Genomic DNA, 17,246 nt, shown 5'->3' on the forward strand with positions numbered 1-17,246 from the left:
CGAAGACATAAAGTACAAGATATAAAATAAGATAATTTGAAGAAAGACGCCACAAGGAAAAAGATGCTACTTTGTTTATATTTTTTTTATAGAACGTGCGTTGGCTATATTGATTGTGCAAAAGCGTGTGGTAAAGAGTTGCACAGTTATCGGCAGAGATATTTATGCTAAAATCGATTGGTAAAGATTATACGAAATACGAAAAGGTTGTGAAACATGCTCTTTGTAATATTTGGTATGCTAATAACTAAGGTCTGTATTTCAATGCTGACTGTAAAACCGGGCAAATGATATACGGTTTTAATTAGTGTTCCCTGAAGGGGATTATGTGGATGAAATTATAATTTTTAATATTCTTATATGTGTTGCAATTGTATATTCCTCGTACACTTTGGGAAAAGATAACAATAAATATAAAACACAATTTTTCCTGCTTGAAATTGTCATTAAAACAATTTAATGAATTAAAATTTTGAATGCTTTATATAGATAAAAATATTTTAAGTTAATGAAATGCTGTTTAAATGAATAAAAGTATGTCCAACTTACTTCCTAAATTACTCTCTTTCATATTTCGTCAATTTATGTTTTATTATACCTCTATGTATTCTTATTACTTTAACCTTGATTATAAATAAGTAAAATATGCAAGTTTATATTGCATCATATTATTTAATTGTTTGTGACATCTTTTCCCATAGGAGGTGGCATCTTACCCATATATATAGGGGGAAGATGTCATTTTTGCAGGGTATGACATATCAATTTTTTGTAATAATACGGAAAATTAAAAGTTTAATTTATTGATTTGTATGAATAAAGAAAATTTGCTAGAATATAAATAATATTTTTTTCGTTCATTAATTTTATAACAGAAGATTAAGAAGTTATTCAAAAATACAGGCTTAAGTGTGACGTCTTCCTCCCCAATGACCTTACGTGTGTATTTTTGTATTTACTTTAGTTGCATAAAAAGAGTGTATACATATAATAACACATTAAATAGAGATATGTTTAATTGTTATTTATCGTACACAAATATCATAAATGATAATAATGAGAATTTGATATTGATCACAGATTAAATGTCATTTGTATATTTTTTCTATTAGATTTTTTTTAATTACTAACTATAATACTACTCATAAATTTTCTATTTTTATTTCCAAATTATTATATGCTTATTAGCAGAATTGGGCTAATTAGTGCTAATAGTTAAAAACAATAAGAATTTCATTTTAGACCGTACATGTAAGAACATAATACAAACTAGAAATTGAAGTACGGAATACAAGAGATCTGGAATACACTCGATTCCCGGCCGAGTTAATATTTATCGCAATAAATTTATTTACAATTTTTCAGCACATTACCATCTATTTAATATGATGCCTGATTGAGCATCAAATTATTAAAAAAATTGCTTTAATTTAAATTATTAAAAATCAATTTAATTTAATTTGTGATATTGTAGTAGTTTAATTGCGTTTATAAATCCGGAAAACCAATTCGGCGCGCAGTTCAAATGATTACAAATATAGTATATACATATGCATGTAGTACATATATACATATAATTTACATTGAATTATTTAAGTATTAAAAGATCCAGTTTCGACCGTTATAGGCATTTAATTTCTAATTCATATTGAAGAGTTAAAAAGTTAAAAGTTAAGTTAAAAAATTAAAAAATTAATTATATAATTTTAATTTAACTTGATTAAATTTTAAACTTTTACCTTTTTAATTTCATTATATTTTGTTTGTAACTATCTATTAACTTTTAATTTGACTTTTTTAAAGTTAAACTCATACACAATGCAAGAGAATAATAAATATATATAATTTTATGTCTTTTATATTGTGTAATCGTCAGTTGTAAACATAAATAATCAGTAATACTTTAATAAACATACTGTAAGAAAAGAAAAATATAAAAAATTATGTAAAACAATTATATTTTTTCTTTTTCTTTTTTTTGGGTTGTTCGTTTGGACCAAATTTAACTTTAAACTTTTTAATTACTTTTTTTATTAACCAATTTTTATAATATTCTATTAATTTTATTATGGATTAACTTGTATTTTAACTAAGTTAAATTTTCAAAGCTGTTAACTTTAACCTAACTTAATTTTTGAAAAAATTAACTTACCCAATCCTTATTAGGAAAATTCGCTACATGCTTCGAGTTTATTTCTTCATAAATTCACTTACATTTTTATGTAAATATAAATACATAATCTATTGCATATATATATGTTAAAATACTTTTAATATTGCCTTAATGAAATTGTATTATACACATGTAAAAAATGCATATACATTGTAATATATTTATCATTTGATAAAATTTATTGAAAAAAATACAAAAAAAGCTTGTAAAATTTTTTTTAATTTAATTTAATTGAGTTTGATAATTCCAAACTAACAGCATTTAACAAAACTATAATGTTCAATTATTTTACACATTGCACATAAAGAGAACGACTATTTAGACAAACCTCGAAAGTATAGTTACGCGTATCCGAAAGTATTGTGCGTGTGTATAGTGAAATATTTATATTATATAAAATCGCATAAGAACTGATTATAAGTTTATACTAAGAACATACATACATAGTTCTCATACGTGTCATTCATTATTAATAGACCGCAATTACGAACTTGACTCAATCACAGTCATTCTAATACCGGACACCACATAATTGAATAAGTTCGAAACTTTGTGAGGAACTTCACGTCCTCGACGTATCTTTCTTCCAGTTAACCGAAGCGGGTAATTTCCGATTTGTGCCATCCAAGTTTAGTCTACTCTTCGAACATTTCCTACATGTTAGTCGCCAGAAGGCAAGTCTGAAGTCTGCCGAATAGAAAGCGTAAATAAACGGATTGATAGCTGAATTAATCCATCCTAAACACATAAAATAATTTTTTATTTAACTTTGTGAAAATATTTAATAATACATTATGTAATTATAATTCTAAAAACATTGAAATAAAATAAATTCAAAGCTACAAAGATGTTAAAGATAAGATAAATAAATTCATTAGAGTTTAATTAACTTGTTTACTTTTATTCTTTATTATAACAAATCGCTGTTCGTTCAATTAACTTTAACTGTTTCATTTAACTTTAATTTATCTAAAATAATCTTAATTTAACTTTAACTTATCTAAAATAATCTTAATTAAAAATGTAATTGTTACTTAAAATTATTAAAACAAACGTAGTCCAGATATTCGTTACAGTTAGCCTAAATTTGTCAATCCATAAATATTAAAAGAAATGTTTGGAAATATATATTTGAGAACATCGTATGAAATAGTGACTACCTAGCCATGTCAAGGCTGGCATGAGAACATCCGGCGGTTGTACGGGCACGAAGGGTGTTACCAGATACAGAATGAAAAACGGCAACCAGCATGCGATGAAACCACCTACAACCACCGCCAGGGTACCCGCAGTTTTCGTCTCCCTAGCGACCCTGTTAATGCAGCTTTGCTGATTACCTCGAATTGTACTCAACTTTTTGCACATATTTGTTAGTTCGGTATCCTCGGATGGCCTGTCACATGTCATACCGCTCTCGATATAATCCGTACGTTGTGTCTTGATGCTTCTGCCACGATCAATCTGTAGAAAAATAATTTCAAATATTTTATGCATTGATATTGCGATATATTAGGAATTACAAATTTTGTTAAATCAATTTAAGTATTCTTTATCAATTTAAGCCTTGTCAAGCTCAAATAGTGTAACAGTTTGAAAGCTTATAACGTTGCAAAAAGTTATCTAATTAAATTATAAAGTGAGCTTTGTAATGCAGTTTTGTAACATTTTAGGATTTTCAATATTCCCAACGTAAGAAAAACGTATTAGAGAAAATCTTTTACACACCACAAGTGTCTGTTTTCTTTGATTCTTTCGAAACATTTCTTATTCTGCTACCGTAATAAATTGCTCGATGTCTACTTGTGTCGTTTTGCTTGTAACCGAAAGAATTATTTGCTAAATTACTTTTATTCTTTTATAGTATAAAACAATGTCATCATTATAAGTCAATACTAACGTACTTAAATCTTGTAAAAAATCATATTTATTATAAATACAATCATATAATCTACATTGCATACTTTTAGCAATTAATTTTTGTCAAGTTATATTATTATTGAACGACAAAAAAATTTTCGCATAATTTTCTTTTTTTGTATTAAAATAACATTTCTGTGTGCAGGCTATGTAATTAAATCAAATCCGACTAAGCCAATAAGACGTATTGTGCAAAATGATTGATATTCGATTATATAAAGTCGGATAATGTGGATTATGAGGAATCCGTATCCTCCATCATAGTGTTAATGCCTGTGCCATTTTATCGTCGCTGGTGAGAGAGCCATTGGTTTCAGTAATCTTCTTTTCAATGAAACTACGAGAATGGTTTCGTTACCTTTGATCGATAGAGCCATTGGAATTACAGTACAATTTACAATAAAAGCAGAATAAATTTTTATTTCTTTCAATTGAAAATACACTTGCTTTGAACTCGAAATAGGTTGTTATAATATTTGCATTAACTATTTTGTTGTTGTAAACAATTTTCTTGATTACCCGTTGTATTTCCGCTTTTCTATCTCTATACTGGAATGTCATTGTTAATTATAAAAAGGATATTATATTCTGTGCCTGCTTGACAAAAAATATTTTCTAAAAGAGTTTTTTGAAAAAAATAAAGAAAATATAGTTTTTAATTCTTTATTATGAGTCTATATAGATTTCGATGTTACACATTTTTAAGAGCTTTTATAATCTATTATTAATGAGATAAAATCGTAAATTAGAATATTGATCGAGTATTTCAACAAGTCATTAATATCTTCCCGTCATAATTTGTTCACAATATCATCTATCGGCCGAATAAACGAAGCATAATATTAAGAAGATTAATGCACAGGTATTTGTTAGCATAGAAAAACGTGCTATGTAATTATATTAATCATATTAAAATTTCTCTCCTATAACACACACAGCTCAATCATTTAAATAGATGACAATGTTATAAAATTACAAAGCGTACAAAAAAGGATATAAGAGACAAGCATAATTTGTACTAAGCTTCTGAATAATGTTAATGTCTGAAAATTTTCAAGATAAATCTTTTTAAGTAAGAAATCTTGTTTATTTTAACAAACATAAGATAAATGTGTCATTAAATTCTATATGTTATTAAATTACATAGTAAAATAAGTAGCAAATAAAAGCAAATTACATAAGATGAGAAAAATAACAGATAACAACACACAGGTTATATATCGAAAATATAATAATACCATCGTATATCTGTAGTAAAATCTAAAACAATTCTCACCGTGATTTTATGACGTGATCGGATATTCTCTCCCTCATTGGTTTTTTCCAGATTTCTATGTCTGCTTGCTATGACGCATGAAATTCTGCCGTATACGTACAGCATTACTAACATAGGCAGGAAGAAGCTGCCCATCGCCGAGAATATTACATAGGAGGAATCCATATTGTAGGAGCACTTTTTGATGTCTCGATTTGTCGCACGTGGGAAACAACCCAGTAAAGGCGGACTCGTTATTGCGCCGGCCATAATCCATACCGCGACAATCATCAATCCAGCCAGACGTTTGCTTCTACGTCGACGGCTGTATATCAGCGGCTGAGTTACGGCTAGATATCTTGAACAAGAAACCGATAATGATGCGATAAATTTCGTAAATTTTAGGTATCTTTACGTGCTAAATCTCTGCAAACAGATATGCTAAATGCTTTGCATAATATCAGAGTAATAAAAAGACAATAGTATGGTAAACAAATTGTTTCAAAATTTTCAAAAAATTTTTATCTTAAAATAAATTATATTGAATAAGCGCATGTAGCAAATTGTATTTCTGAATCGTAACTTTAACTTATCCTCAGGTTGTGCAGTTTGTATATAAATCAGTACAATAAAAAGCTTCTCACCGCACACAGAATACAATGCAAAAAAAAATAATTTGATTTATTAACGTAGAAAAAAGTTTAACTTGTATATACATATTACAAATACGGTTGTCACTTTCCGAGAAGTGTTTCGTCGGAGATCGATGGTTCTCCTGCCTGAGATCGCTCACTTCAAGCTATTCAAATTGTTATTAATGTTCTTTCTTATAGTCCTTTTTTAAAAAAAAAGTCATTACATTTAATCCTTCTACGGGAAATTTCTTTTCAAAACCGAAGAAAAATTGAAACAAGTATTTAAAAAAATTAAGATTATTATCAAAATTAAAAACAATTAGCTAGAGATTTTTTTCATCTGCCGGAAAATAGGAGATTTAAAGAAACCGAAATTTTCTGAAAGAAGTGACAATCGTAAATACAAATTGCACTAAAAATTAAGAACTTATATCGCTTATAGTCAGTCCTTTTGCTTTTAAAATTCTATTAAATTATCTTTGTTTTAAGTAATGTATATTGTTTTTTATAATACATAATATAAATTAAAATAATAATTATCTCTATATATAATACCTATATATAATAATATATAAATAATAAAACAGAAATGTTTATATTTCTGTATGCATAACTACAGAAAATAAAGCGTGGTACTTTGGCCTTTCTACATAAGATGGGAAATCCAGAATAAGGCGAAAGAAACTACAAAGAAAAAAGGAGGTATAAGATACAAGGAAGAATTGCTCTCATTGACAATGAGCAATGTCGACTCGTTTAATAAAATCAACATAATACAGAATACTTTTTATATAAATGAACTTTTTAGGTAAAAATCCATCTGCTGTTGCCGCTGATTTTTATCAAAAAACCCCCGTAAAGTCCGGAGATTAGAGTCCGGACATTAGAGATTAATTTACGTTGCATAAAATCTGTTTTTTAATAATCGAATAACCTATCTACAAAAGATTGAACGGTTGACAGGATGGCTTTCCGGTAATTACGTTACCTACGTGACGAGATTTAGAAATGCATATGATCAGGTTTACCTGTCTATAGAAATGGCGCATAACGAGAGAATGCTGGCTGTGCAGAGTAGAATATCAAGGGAAACCCAGAAATCGCACAGTATTTCGCCCAACTCCCAAGTCCCTCCTGTAAGCTTCAATGAATATCCCATTTGATAAGATGTATGAAAATGCAATTTGTACGAGGTAAGAAAGAACATCTCTTTCTGTATAACAATAATAATGTCTAGGAGGAGTCAGTTTACGATACTATATATGCCCATTTGTAGAATTATTAAATGCCAGCAGTAATTAAATGTCGCTCTGAGTGTCGTTGTTTTCTAACAATTTATTTTTCTTTGCAAATAATGCATACCAATTGCGATAATTAAATAGGATTCATATTGTAACAACACGGAAGTTCAGAACTTATTACTGAAGATAAATTTCACGCTCGTTTATTGCATTTTATTTCCTGACAAATACATGCATACCTGTAACAGGACAGCCGGTGGCATAACCGCTAGACCGACTAGCAAATCCGCAGCAGCCAAGCTAGACACAAAACAATTAGTCACAGATCGTAATCTCCTCGTGGTAATTACAGCCGCAATCACTAGAGTATTGCCAACCTGTAATAATAATTCGAGAAAGAGATCATGATCATTAAAAATATGTGTGGTTTTAGACGAACTGCACATTAAAATCATTCTTATCACAGAATTATTATTTGTATATATGTATATATATATATATACATGTATATATATAAATAATTATTAAATTTGTAAAAATTATTATTATTACATATTTTAAAGCGCAAATTATTAAAACTACTTAAGGCATTATGTCTTACTGAGATATTTATACATTCGGCGAGCTATTAAAGCAGATATTCTGATATAAACATATATATTCATGCTGATATAAAAATACTGGAAATTTCAATTAAATGGATTTTACTTACTATTGTAACAATAATTAACATCGTGAACAATCCTGCTAGAATAAGATCGGTCCAATTGGGCAGGTAATGTTCAGTCTCCGTATCTCCTTCGTCCGTCGATACCGTACGGTTCCATTGGTAAATGTCTTCATGGTAATCAGTTGTTTGATTCGCCATGACGTTTACCCTCGATCCATAAATGATAATTTCTGTTTCGTAGTGCATATGTTGCAAGACATCTTATGATAATTTCTATGTATATATAAAAGGAATTCATATCTTAAGTATAACATACATAATATATTTTATGCAATTTTATTATTTTATTAAGTCTACAATTTAATTTATAGAATCTCTATAAATTATTCAAATTACTGCTGTATATTTAATAATCTAATATTGTTCTCTTTAATTGTCAAAATAATTAGAAATAGTTAAAAATTTTACTCTTTATTTAATTTATATTATCATAATAATAAATTTAACAATTGTAAATGTATAAAATATAAAATAATATATACATAAATTATATACTCATAATAGCATACTGTAAATATCACAACTGCTAACAATAATACGTCGTTCAACTGTACGTAGGTATATAATACAAATAAAATCCTCTAAAAAAAGAAATTTTAAATGTTCATTTATCAGTTTTTTTTTTTTTCATATAAGCCAATCAATTACAAAAGCACAAATGCCTAAATTTTTATTTGCATTGTCACGAAAAGTGGAGAATATTAAAAACGCTTGTACGACATATCGGATCAAAATGTGAATCCTGCAAACGATGAGGCGCATATGAATTTAAAATTGATTAAAAATCACGACATGTGCACGTGGAAATATGAATATAAAAAAGTGATTGAGGTGGAACTTTTAAAACTTTCTATGATCACACGAATATGTGGACGAAATAGCCCAACGTCGACATTTCTGCAAAATATGGAACTAGATCACATTGGAAAGAGGCTTTGGAAACGCTTTGGAGTTTGCTAAAATTGAATGAGAAAAGTCAAACAGACTATGAAAATAAGACAGAGCATAAGAGATAAAGTGCTACTGAAAAAAAGTAGTCGTATTTCAAAGTATATGAGAAGAAATGCGCGTCGAACAAAATAAATCCCTCGTCCAAATTGGTATTGTCACTGTCAAAGTAAGTATTTTGTCGAAAACACACATTTTATCCAGCAAATTCCTATATGTATTATATATTGATAGTCGCAATTTATTTATTTTAATGTATAGTTCTAAATTTTATTTTATATTAAACTTTATTTTATATTTAAAATACATTATTTTTTATATATCTTATATATTTGATATATTTTATATATTTAATATAATAAAACATTTTTTTACATTTAGTATAATAAAACAACTTTATATCAGTAAATTACTTGCATCTTAAGATATTTATTCTATAGTGTAAAGAACAAAGTTATAGAATTAAACTTATACTAAGGAATATAATTAATGTGAAACATTGCTACATTAAATATTTAAAAAAATTAGAGATAATTTTCATTTACATAAAAAAGCAAATACGTTATTATGTTGTTCATTACCAACTAATATAATATAATCGACTCACAATGAGACTGTTAATATATAATCAGGAACTTAAACATATATTGCGATTACAGCAGCTTCAGTCACCGATTTGTTTAAGCATTAATAGCATCATGGTATGCTAAAATATGGTGAAAATTTTAAAACAATAACATTTACATTAACAAAGTATTGTGCCAAAAATAATTTTAAAAAATTAGATTCTCCTAACTTGCATAATGATTTTTTTATAATCAACCGCACCATTCCATTAACGGTTCCAGCAACAAATGGATTTTCCTCTGGTTCGCCGAATTAAATAAATTACAACATTGTTTCCGCTTTCACAGCGTGACTAAGTAATGGCAACCTGAACTAAGAGGCAGTTTAAAGAAAGCAGAATTCCGATCATGTACTTAATTCTAATAACTATCAGCAACAAATATAAAACAGATTATAAGGTGTCGTCTAAATGAGCATAGACTAAAATTTCCTTTATTATAATTGTAGATATTATCCGTTCTTTCCAGCTACACAAATTTCCTCTTTTTTTAAATTCTCTTTCTTGATATTTCAAATTATTAAATATTTTCTAAACATTTTTATAAAAACATAGAAAATAAATGCAAAAAATATGTTTTTTTATACGTTTAAGTGAAGTAAGAGTATTAAGACTACATATGTATAATTTATTTTTCTAAAGTCAAGCTACGATAATTTTTATTTTTTAATAAAATCTCTCTATTCTTATAAAAATTAGATATCGATTTGAAAAAATATTAGTAATATTAAAACAAAATACATTAAATTTATATCCATTATTTATATCTTTTTATAATTATTTTTTATCTTATTGTAATAATCTTTTTGTAATTAATCTAATTATTTTGTTATGTTTATTTTATATATAGATATATATGTGTATATATAATAAATATAAAAATATCCTAATATTACGAAAATTTTGTATGAGTACGTATAATGTCATTACTTGCGATGAATTTAAATCATTTATCTCAAGTATAAGATAAAATTTTAATTAATCATGAATAATATGCACGTTTTCAGAGAGGTATGCCTGATACCATTGCATTATTAATGTATTCCACACGTCATTCGATTCTCATACTAAAAGCGACTTTCACGTATAAAAAAATTTAACGACTTCGTGAAAATCAAAGCTTGCATTATCCCATGGGAAATTCGTATCTGCGAAAAACAGTATCTGTGTGAAACTCAAGATGTGTTGCGTTGAGGAAACAGTTTAAATGGTACTGGGTCGATCGATAAACATTTGATAAAGATACTCCCACTTAGAACGACTGTAGATTTCCGACCAGCCATGAATAATCGCCAGTAGCTCGAAAGAATGGTTTATAACGTATAAAAACTGGGCGGTACTACCGCGAGGTATGGAAGTCGGATAAGACAAATGGACCAACGAGATCTCGCGCGATCGTTTATCGATCCTGTAAGATGAAATAGAACGGATTGTGGTGAGAGATTCTGTGTCCATCCTGTTATCTCAGATAATAAAATATTTCGAGAACTTGGGTTATGCATTGCGTCAAGACAAAATACATTATCTTTATAAAAAAAAAAAAAATAATTCAAAGTGAAATTTATTTTGTTTTAATATTACTTTTTATTTATATTATTAATTTCTCTCTCATATTCATTTGTTTTACTTTATTATTTTAAAATGTAAAGTAAGAAATTTTATAATACTTATAAAAATAATGATAATTAATGGAACTATATAAAGTATAGTAATACAGTGCGATTTATAGAAAAATGAGAATTATTTTACCAAAAATTTAAATAGAGTAAAAATTATATATTGAATTTAATATACATATTTCCTTATACGCAATTAATAAGATAAAGCACAAATATTGCTAATGTTTTTAAGAGAGATACCAGCTTTAATAGTCCAACATATTGAGAACAAGAGCGCTTATCCTTTCAACAAAGAAGAATTGATTTCTAAGCATTACGAACATATTATTTTAGTTTTTTAAAAATATTATACATATATATTTAAAAAAAGTGAAAACTGTCACTATCCTAATTCTATATACACACGCGTTTATTCAAAAAAAAAAAGATATTTGATATTTATTACTTTGATTAAAACTTACCGTATTAATCGCGAATAGAATTATTTCAAATAATTTTAATTACAACTGTCTAAATGCAATTCGTCTAAATGATTGGTTCTCAATCATTTTGTTATGGTAGCTTACACACAGATAAAGTAAAAATGTGCGTAGTTGAGAGATAGAATGTAGCAACAAAAACAAATTGCCAGGACATAAATACAATATAAGTAAAACATTCACGAATTTAATAGTACAGATGTAATAACATCTTTTAAATATGTTTCTATAAATAAATAATTTGATGTAAAAGTGTAATAGTATTATTTTTCGTGTTGTTTAGTAAAAAAAAAAACAAAATTTAATTACTCAGAAAAAATTCACCGCAATTTTTTGCTTAAAAGGCACAGAAAATAAAATGAAGATAAAAATTTTCACTGCAATAATTTTAATGTAAATATAGTCTTCAAGAATTTTATTTTATTTAAAAAATACGGAAGTATGACAGAAAAGTGATGAAAATACTGTTTATAATCCGTTATGTCCTCTATTGTAAATATACTTTAATTTCTTTATTTGTAAATGCAAATATAATATATGGTGACATTAACTGATAATATTTCGACTGTAAATACATTAATCTTATTTAATTAAGTATTTAAATCAGCAAGCGATTATTTTTCTTAGATCATTATTTCACTAAAGTAGTAATTACTTAAAAGTTTTTTTTTATCTTGAATGTACTGTATATTTTTAAAAATATTGTTAAAAATTTATAAATATAAAAATATTGAACAATACAAATATTTATTTATTATATAACACATTTGCTAAATGTTTTAATATTGTGAACTTTTAAAAGATTTAAAATATCACCATTTTTTAACAAAAAAAAGATAAAGATCTACATATAACTGTTTCAGTATGATTCGTTCTGCTGTTTGATCTCTTTTTCAGATATGGGTCGCTATAATCGATTTCATAACTGTGTCTACATGCTTATGCACATAGATTTTGCATACAAAACCATTGTATTCAAAATAAACCTATTTGTTGGAGAAAACATAAAACAGAACAATAAATATTTTCTTTTTACGTTAATTCACACAAAACAATTTTTTAAATCAAACTCTATATTATTCTATAATAATAAATTAATAATGTTAAAATATTCTACCGTTTTCCATTTCTATGTTAAATATATTTAAAACGTAACCGTCTAATTTCAAAATTTAATGATAATTTATCAAATTAATAAATTGGTATACTTAAAATAATATAATGTAAGATATAAGACTTTAGAAAATAAAGTATCATGTTATTTGATCATAGTTATTTAAGACGTGATTGTTGTAAAAAAGTTGTAAAACTTTTGGTATTAGATGTACAAACAGAAATAGGAAATTCTTTAAATAACAGTCGAGCTACCAAATAAAGCAAAGAGAGTTCTCGTGTACACTGTGAAATAGAAATCGAAAACGGTAGTTTCAATATTTTTCATGTTATAGACATGGCAAAACATTTTACATCAATAGTTTTATTTTTCTTCTTTACTATCAATAAAAGTAAATATTCAAGGAAGTATCATCTCAATAACAACGAATATGAACATTTTCATCATTTGAGTTAAAATAAAATAAATAAATACAAACTCTATCTAAATACCCATCGAAATTATATGCATCTTAATTTCTGATTTAAAATGGATAAATATAATAAATGAGAAAAAATTTCTTTTTAATATTATCTCTAACAATAAACAAAAAACCTTTGCACTCTAATTATTTCGTTAATACATTTATAATATATTGTATCTGCAAAAGTTACTGTTGTCATCATAAATTTAAAAGCATTAATAACAAATGTTCAGATGCTTATTTTACGTTATTACAACATCGCGATGTTAAATTACAAAAACGTTTTTGTAATAATCACATTAAGTTATATTGACCTTTTAATAAAAATCAATAACATACGTAAAATTTTGCAGATAGAAAGAGTGCCATGAGTTAGCACGTTCCTGTATACATATATATTTAAGTTGTTTTTAGATTCCTGATAATGTTGGACAACGTTAATAACAGAAATGGTAGCCGCATAATGCGCATGTTATAATGATCGAAGTTCCAACTACGTGGAGTTGAATTCGACTATAACGAATTTTCTGCAAATGTGCAGAACTGAAGGATTCTCGTTAATCAAGACTTTTTGTTTTGAGAAAATTGCTTTTGAAAGCAAGTATTGTGTTTACAAATAATAATCGTCCGTAGCTGCCCTTTGAGATTATTAAGATTTATATTGGATTTCTTTGAATAAGCAAATTCAGCCCACACTTATAATTTTATCTCAAATTATCCAATTTGTAGATAAAGATGTTTTAAACAATTGTATATAATATAAGAGTGATTTTTATTTAGTCAACTATACATTTCCATATTTTATTGTGACATTTCTAAGCTTTTCAAATTTTACAATTATATAATAATAAATTGTAATTGATTATATATTTATAAATAATTTATAATTTAAATTAGATTCTTCAAATACTTACTATATCTGCTAATTAGATTCTTTAGAGATAATTAATTAAGTTTTATTTTATAATTAATTACTTTTATTTTATATTTGACTAAAAGTATTTAAAAAAATTATTTTTTTCTGCAAATACTTAATGAAACGTAACAAGTCGATTAAATATTAAAATTATAGTTCCTCAAGATTTGATAATGTTTCTTACGATAACCTAGATCATTTATTTAAGAGACGAAGAAATATACGCACACGGCTTTGTAGGCTATTTATATAAGACATAGTTTTCTACTTTAAAAGCATGATATTCTATAAAATTCAGTATTATAGCATAACTCTTCTAGAATATCACGCTTCACTGCTGCCGCTACAATACTATATAGTATATGTCTCAATATATTTTTAGTATATAACAAAGAGTAAGACACTTCTGCATTGCTAACAAAAGACAATGTTTTTGCTAGAAAGATAGAAGAATAACATACAGTGGCAAAATAATTTTTTTTTGTTAAATTATATTATTGCTAATTGCAATCAGTGAAATAAACATATGATAGAAAATATTATATTATTTTTCTTAACAATGATGTTTATATACTTTGCATAACGCATGAAATTATTTGTGCAATTAAAGTATTGAAATCTTAATGTTTCATATGTTGTCTGCGTATGTTGTTTGTGGAATTTTATACACTGTTTGTGTAAAATGTGTACATTTGAATCTGAGATCGGCTTTAAACATATGTAAATTTAATCCAATTTGATAAGACCCTGTTATGTCTTAAGATAACATAACTCTAAATTCCAACACCAACTACGAGACAAGCTTTTGGTATAAATCCCCCGAACCTCCGATATTCTATTGTAGCTTGGAGAATTCTATACTTGTCATGACTTCACGTATGCGAGTTATCTTTACGGTAAATCTGTATATACTATTCAGTTAATATAAGATGTAAAAAATAAGACATTTCTCATTTGCAGTATCAAAAGCAACTATAACTGATGTTATTTTTTACCAAATTAATTAAAATGCTTTTTGAAAAAAATTGATACGATAATTTTTTATTGTATAAAAATTTGCACAATAAAATTTTTTTAGTTCCAAAGTTAAAAAAATATTTTAGAAAAAGTAAGTTTTTACATAATAAGATTTTACACAATAAAAAATTCGATATCTGCGAAAAATGATACCAATTTTTTTACCGAGATATATATATTTAACTTTTCATAAAATACGATAAAAATATTAGTGTCAAAATATTTATGAGCGCTACATACTATTGATTTAATTTTAAAAATATAAGGTTTATTTACTATTTCTAAAAAACAAAAAATTTTTAATTAATTAATACTATTCTCCTACAATATATAATAACAGTTCATAATAATATAAATAAATTTTTATGTTATATTATATTATATAATGTATAAATAAAATGATATATTAATTGAAAATTATAAAAGGGACGTCTTATATTCGTATGTATACACATATGTTAAGTAGTGTAAAATTGAGAATAGTAACATACATTCATATTACATTCATATTACTCGAAAAGTTACAATATAGAAGCTAAATACTCTAATAGAGTTTAGCATTTCTCGTGCTATCATTTATAAACTTTACACGATGTTCCAGTCGTCCCGATATCGTAGAGACGAAACTCGTTGAAAATACGTACAACTGATACCGCTGCACTTTGTTTTGCGGCAAATCGGACCATAGATAACGTAACTTTGACCACAGCTTTGACCGCAAGACAACGTACGAGAAAGTAATGTGTGCCGATGGATATCATGGTTAGTTAATACAGTCTATAGAAATTTTATTTTTCTTATCAATTTTAACAGCTGCTGAAACGCATTGTGAATTTTAAGTTTTATTGATAATTAAAAAATATAAAATTTTTTAATTCAAAACAAGCATAATATATCAAAAAGTAAAGTCTTAAATAATCATAATACCAACAATGTTATATTCAATAATACTGTAAAAAAAGATTTTTTGAAAAAATTATTTGCTATATGATCAAATGCTGTCGCAAGATAATTGTGAATCTGCAGAGATAATTCTTAGTCTATTTCTCTTAAGTACCAAGAGAATTATCTCGCTAGCTCTTTTAAAGTTCGCAATTCTCTGCAGTCCGTAATTTTTCCACAAGGTGAGCGGCGGCGCAAGAGATTAATCTGAAATGAATATTTCTCATTAAGCGATTCTGCTTCCTCGGTGCCAGCATCAAACCGGATATTAGTTCGATGGTTATTAGTTTTCGACCGAAAAGTCATAATTACTCGGAATGTTGCTAAAACAAGCTTTAATAAATTTAATAAATTTTACACGTGCAATTCATATTATTCAGTTCACGCGCGAAAAATTTTATCGACACCGTATCAAAACGTTTCCGATAACATTATCGAATCCTTTGAGCCGTTACTACCAATAAATTATCTTCACAATAGAATTGTGAAGATACCTTTTAATATTTAGAGCCATATTGTAAAATGTGTTACAAAATGAAATACAATATAGTAATATAAATGAAAATGAGAAAAGTTCAAGCAGAGATAACATGCAAAACGACAATACATAATAATGGCATGATAAGCCAATAAAATGATACGAGCTGATTAATGATAAAACTGAATTACCTGTATTGTTAATAATGATTAACAACAACACTGATTAGTACTGTGACTATGTTTAGCCTTTGGCTACAATCCAACACATACTGCTCTGTATGTTGTATCAACTCTGCTCAACTACTATATCATTATCTCTATAACTAGGAAGTAATTGTTTTACGAGGAAGGATGTACAACATCCTGCAAAGATATACACTCATTATGTACAATAAGTATTAACATAAATTCGAGAGGTATGTGTTAAGTTTTCCCTTTCTATTTTAGAAAAAAGTTTATAAAAATAATTAAAATAATATAAATAATAAATATTAATTCTTAACATAAAAACTATCAAAACACATGATAACAGCTGCTGACACATACCATGCGTGTAACAATTAATTGATATAATTAATGTAATTAATTAATATCATAAGAAAAGATAATTGTGTGTAAATGCGAGTATCGACTTTTTAAATGTTTTTTTTATCGGTCTATTATTTTTATATCAAATATAAAAATAATATATG

The 17,246-nt window shown here is 26.6% G+C and overlaps 1 protein-coding gene across 1 annotated transcript in view; it reads right to left on the reverse strand.

The window, feature by feature from the left end:
• Window positions 1–2,590: 2,590 nt before the first annotated feature.
• LOC108753746 (octopamine receptor-like) overlaps window positions 2,591–17,246 on the reverse strand; it is a 44,103-nt gene continuing 29,447 nt past the window's right edge. Inside the window, exons 2-7 of the mRNA XM_018495615.1 lie at window positions 7,934–8,164; window positions 7,461–7,598; window positions 7,009–7,121; window positions 5,367–5,703; window positions 3,334–3,634; window positions 2,591–2,911 (exon numbers count right to left, since the gene is read on the reverse strand). Of these exons, the coding sequence (XP_018351117.1) occupies window positions 2,736–2,911; window positions 3,334–3,634; window positions 5,367–5,703; window positions 7,009–7,121; window positions 7,461–7,598; window positions 7,934–8,137 (1,269 nt within the window). The 5' untranslated portion in view covers window positions 8,138–8,164 and the 3' untranslated portion in view covers window positions 2,591–2,735. The remainder of the gene's footprint in view (window positions 2,912–3,333; window positions 3,635–5,366; window positions 5,704–7,008; window positions 7,122–7,460; window positions 7,599–7,933; window positions 8,165–17,246) is intronic.

The sequence above is a fragment of the Trachymyrmex septentrionalis genome, unplaced genomic scaffold (genome assembly GCF_001594115.1).
Source record: "Trachymyrmex septentrionalis isolate Tsep2-gDNA-1 unplaced genomic scaffold, Tsep1.0 scaffold71, whole genome shotgun sequence".
NCBI lineage: Eukaryota > Metazoa > Arthropoda > Insecta > Hymenoptera > Formicidae > Trachymyrmex > Trachymyrmex septentrionalis.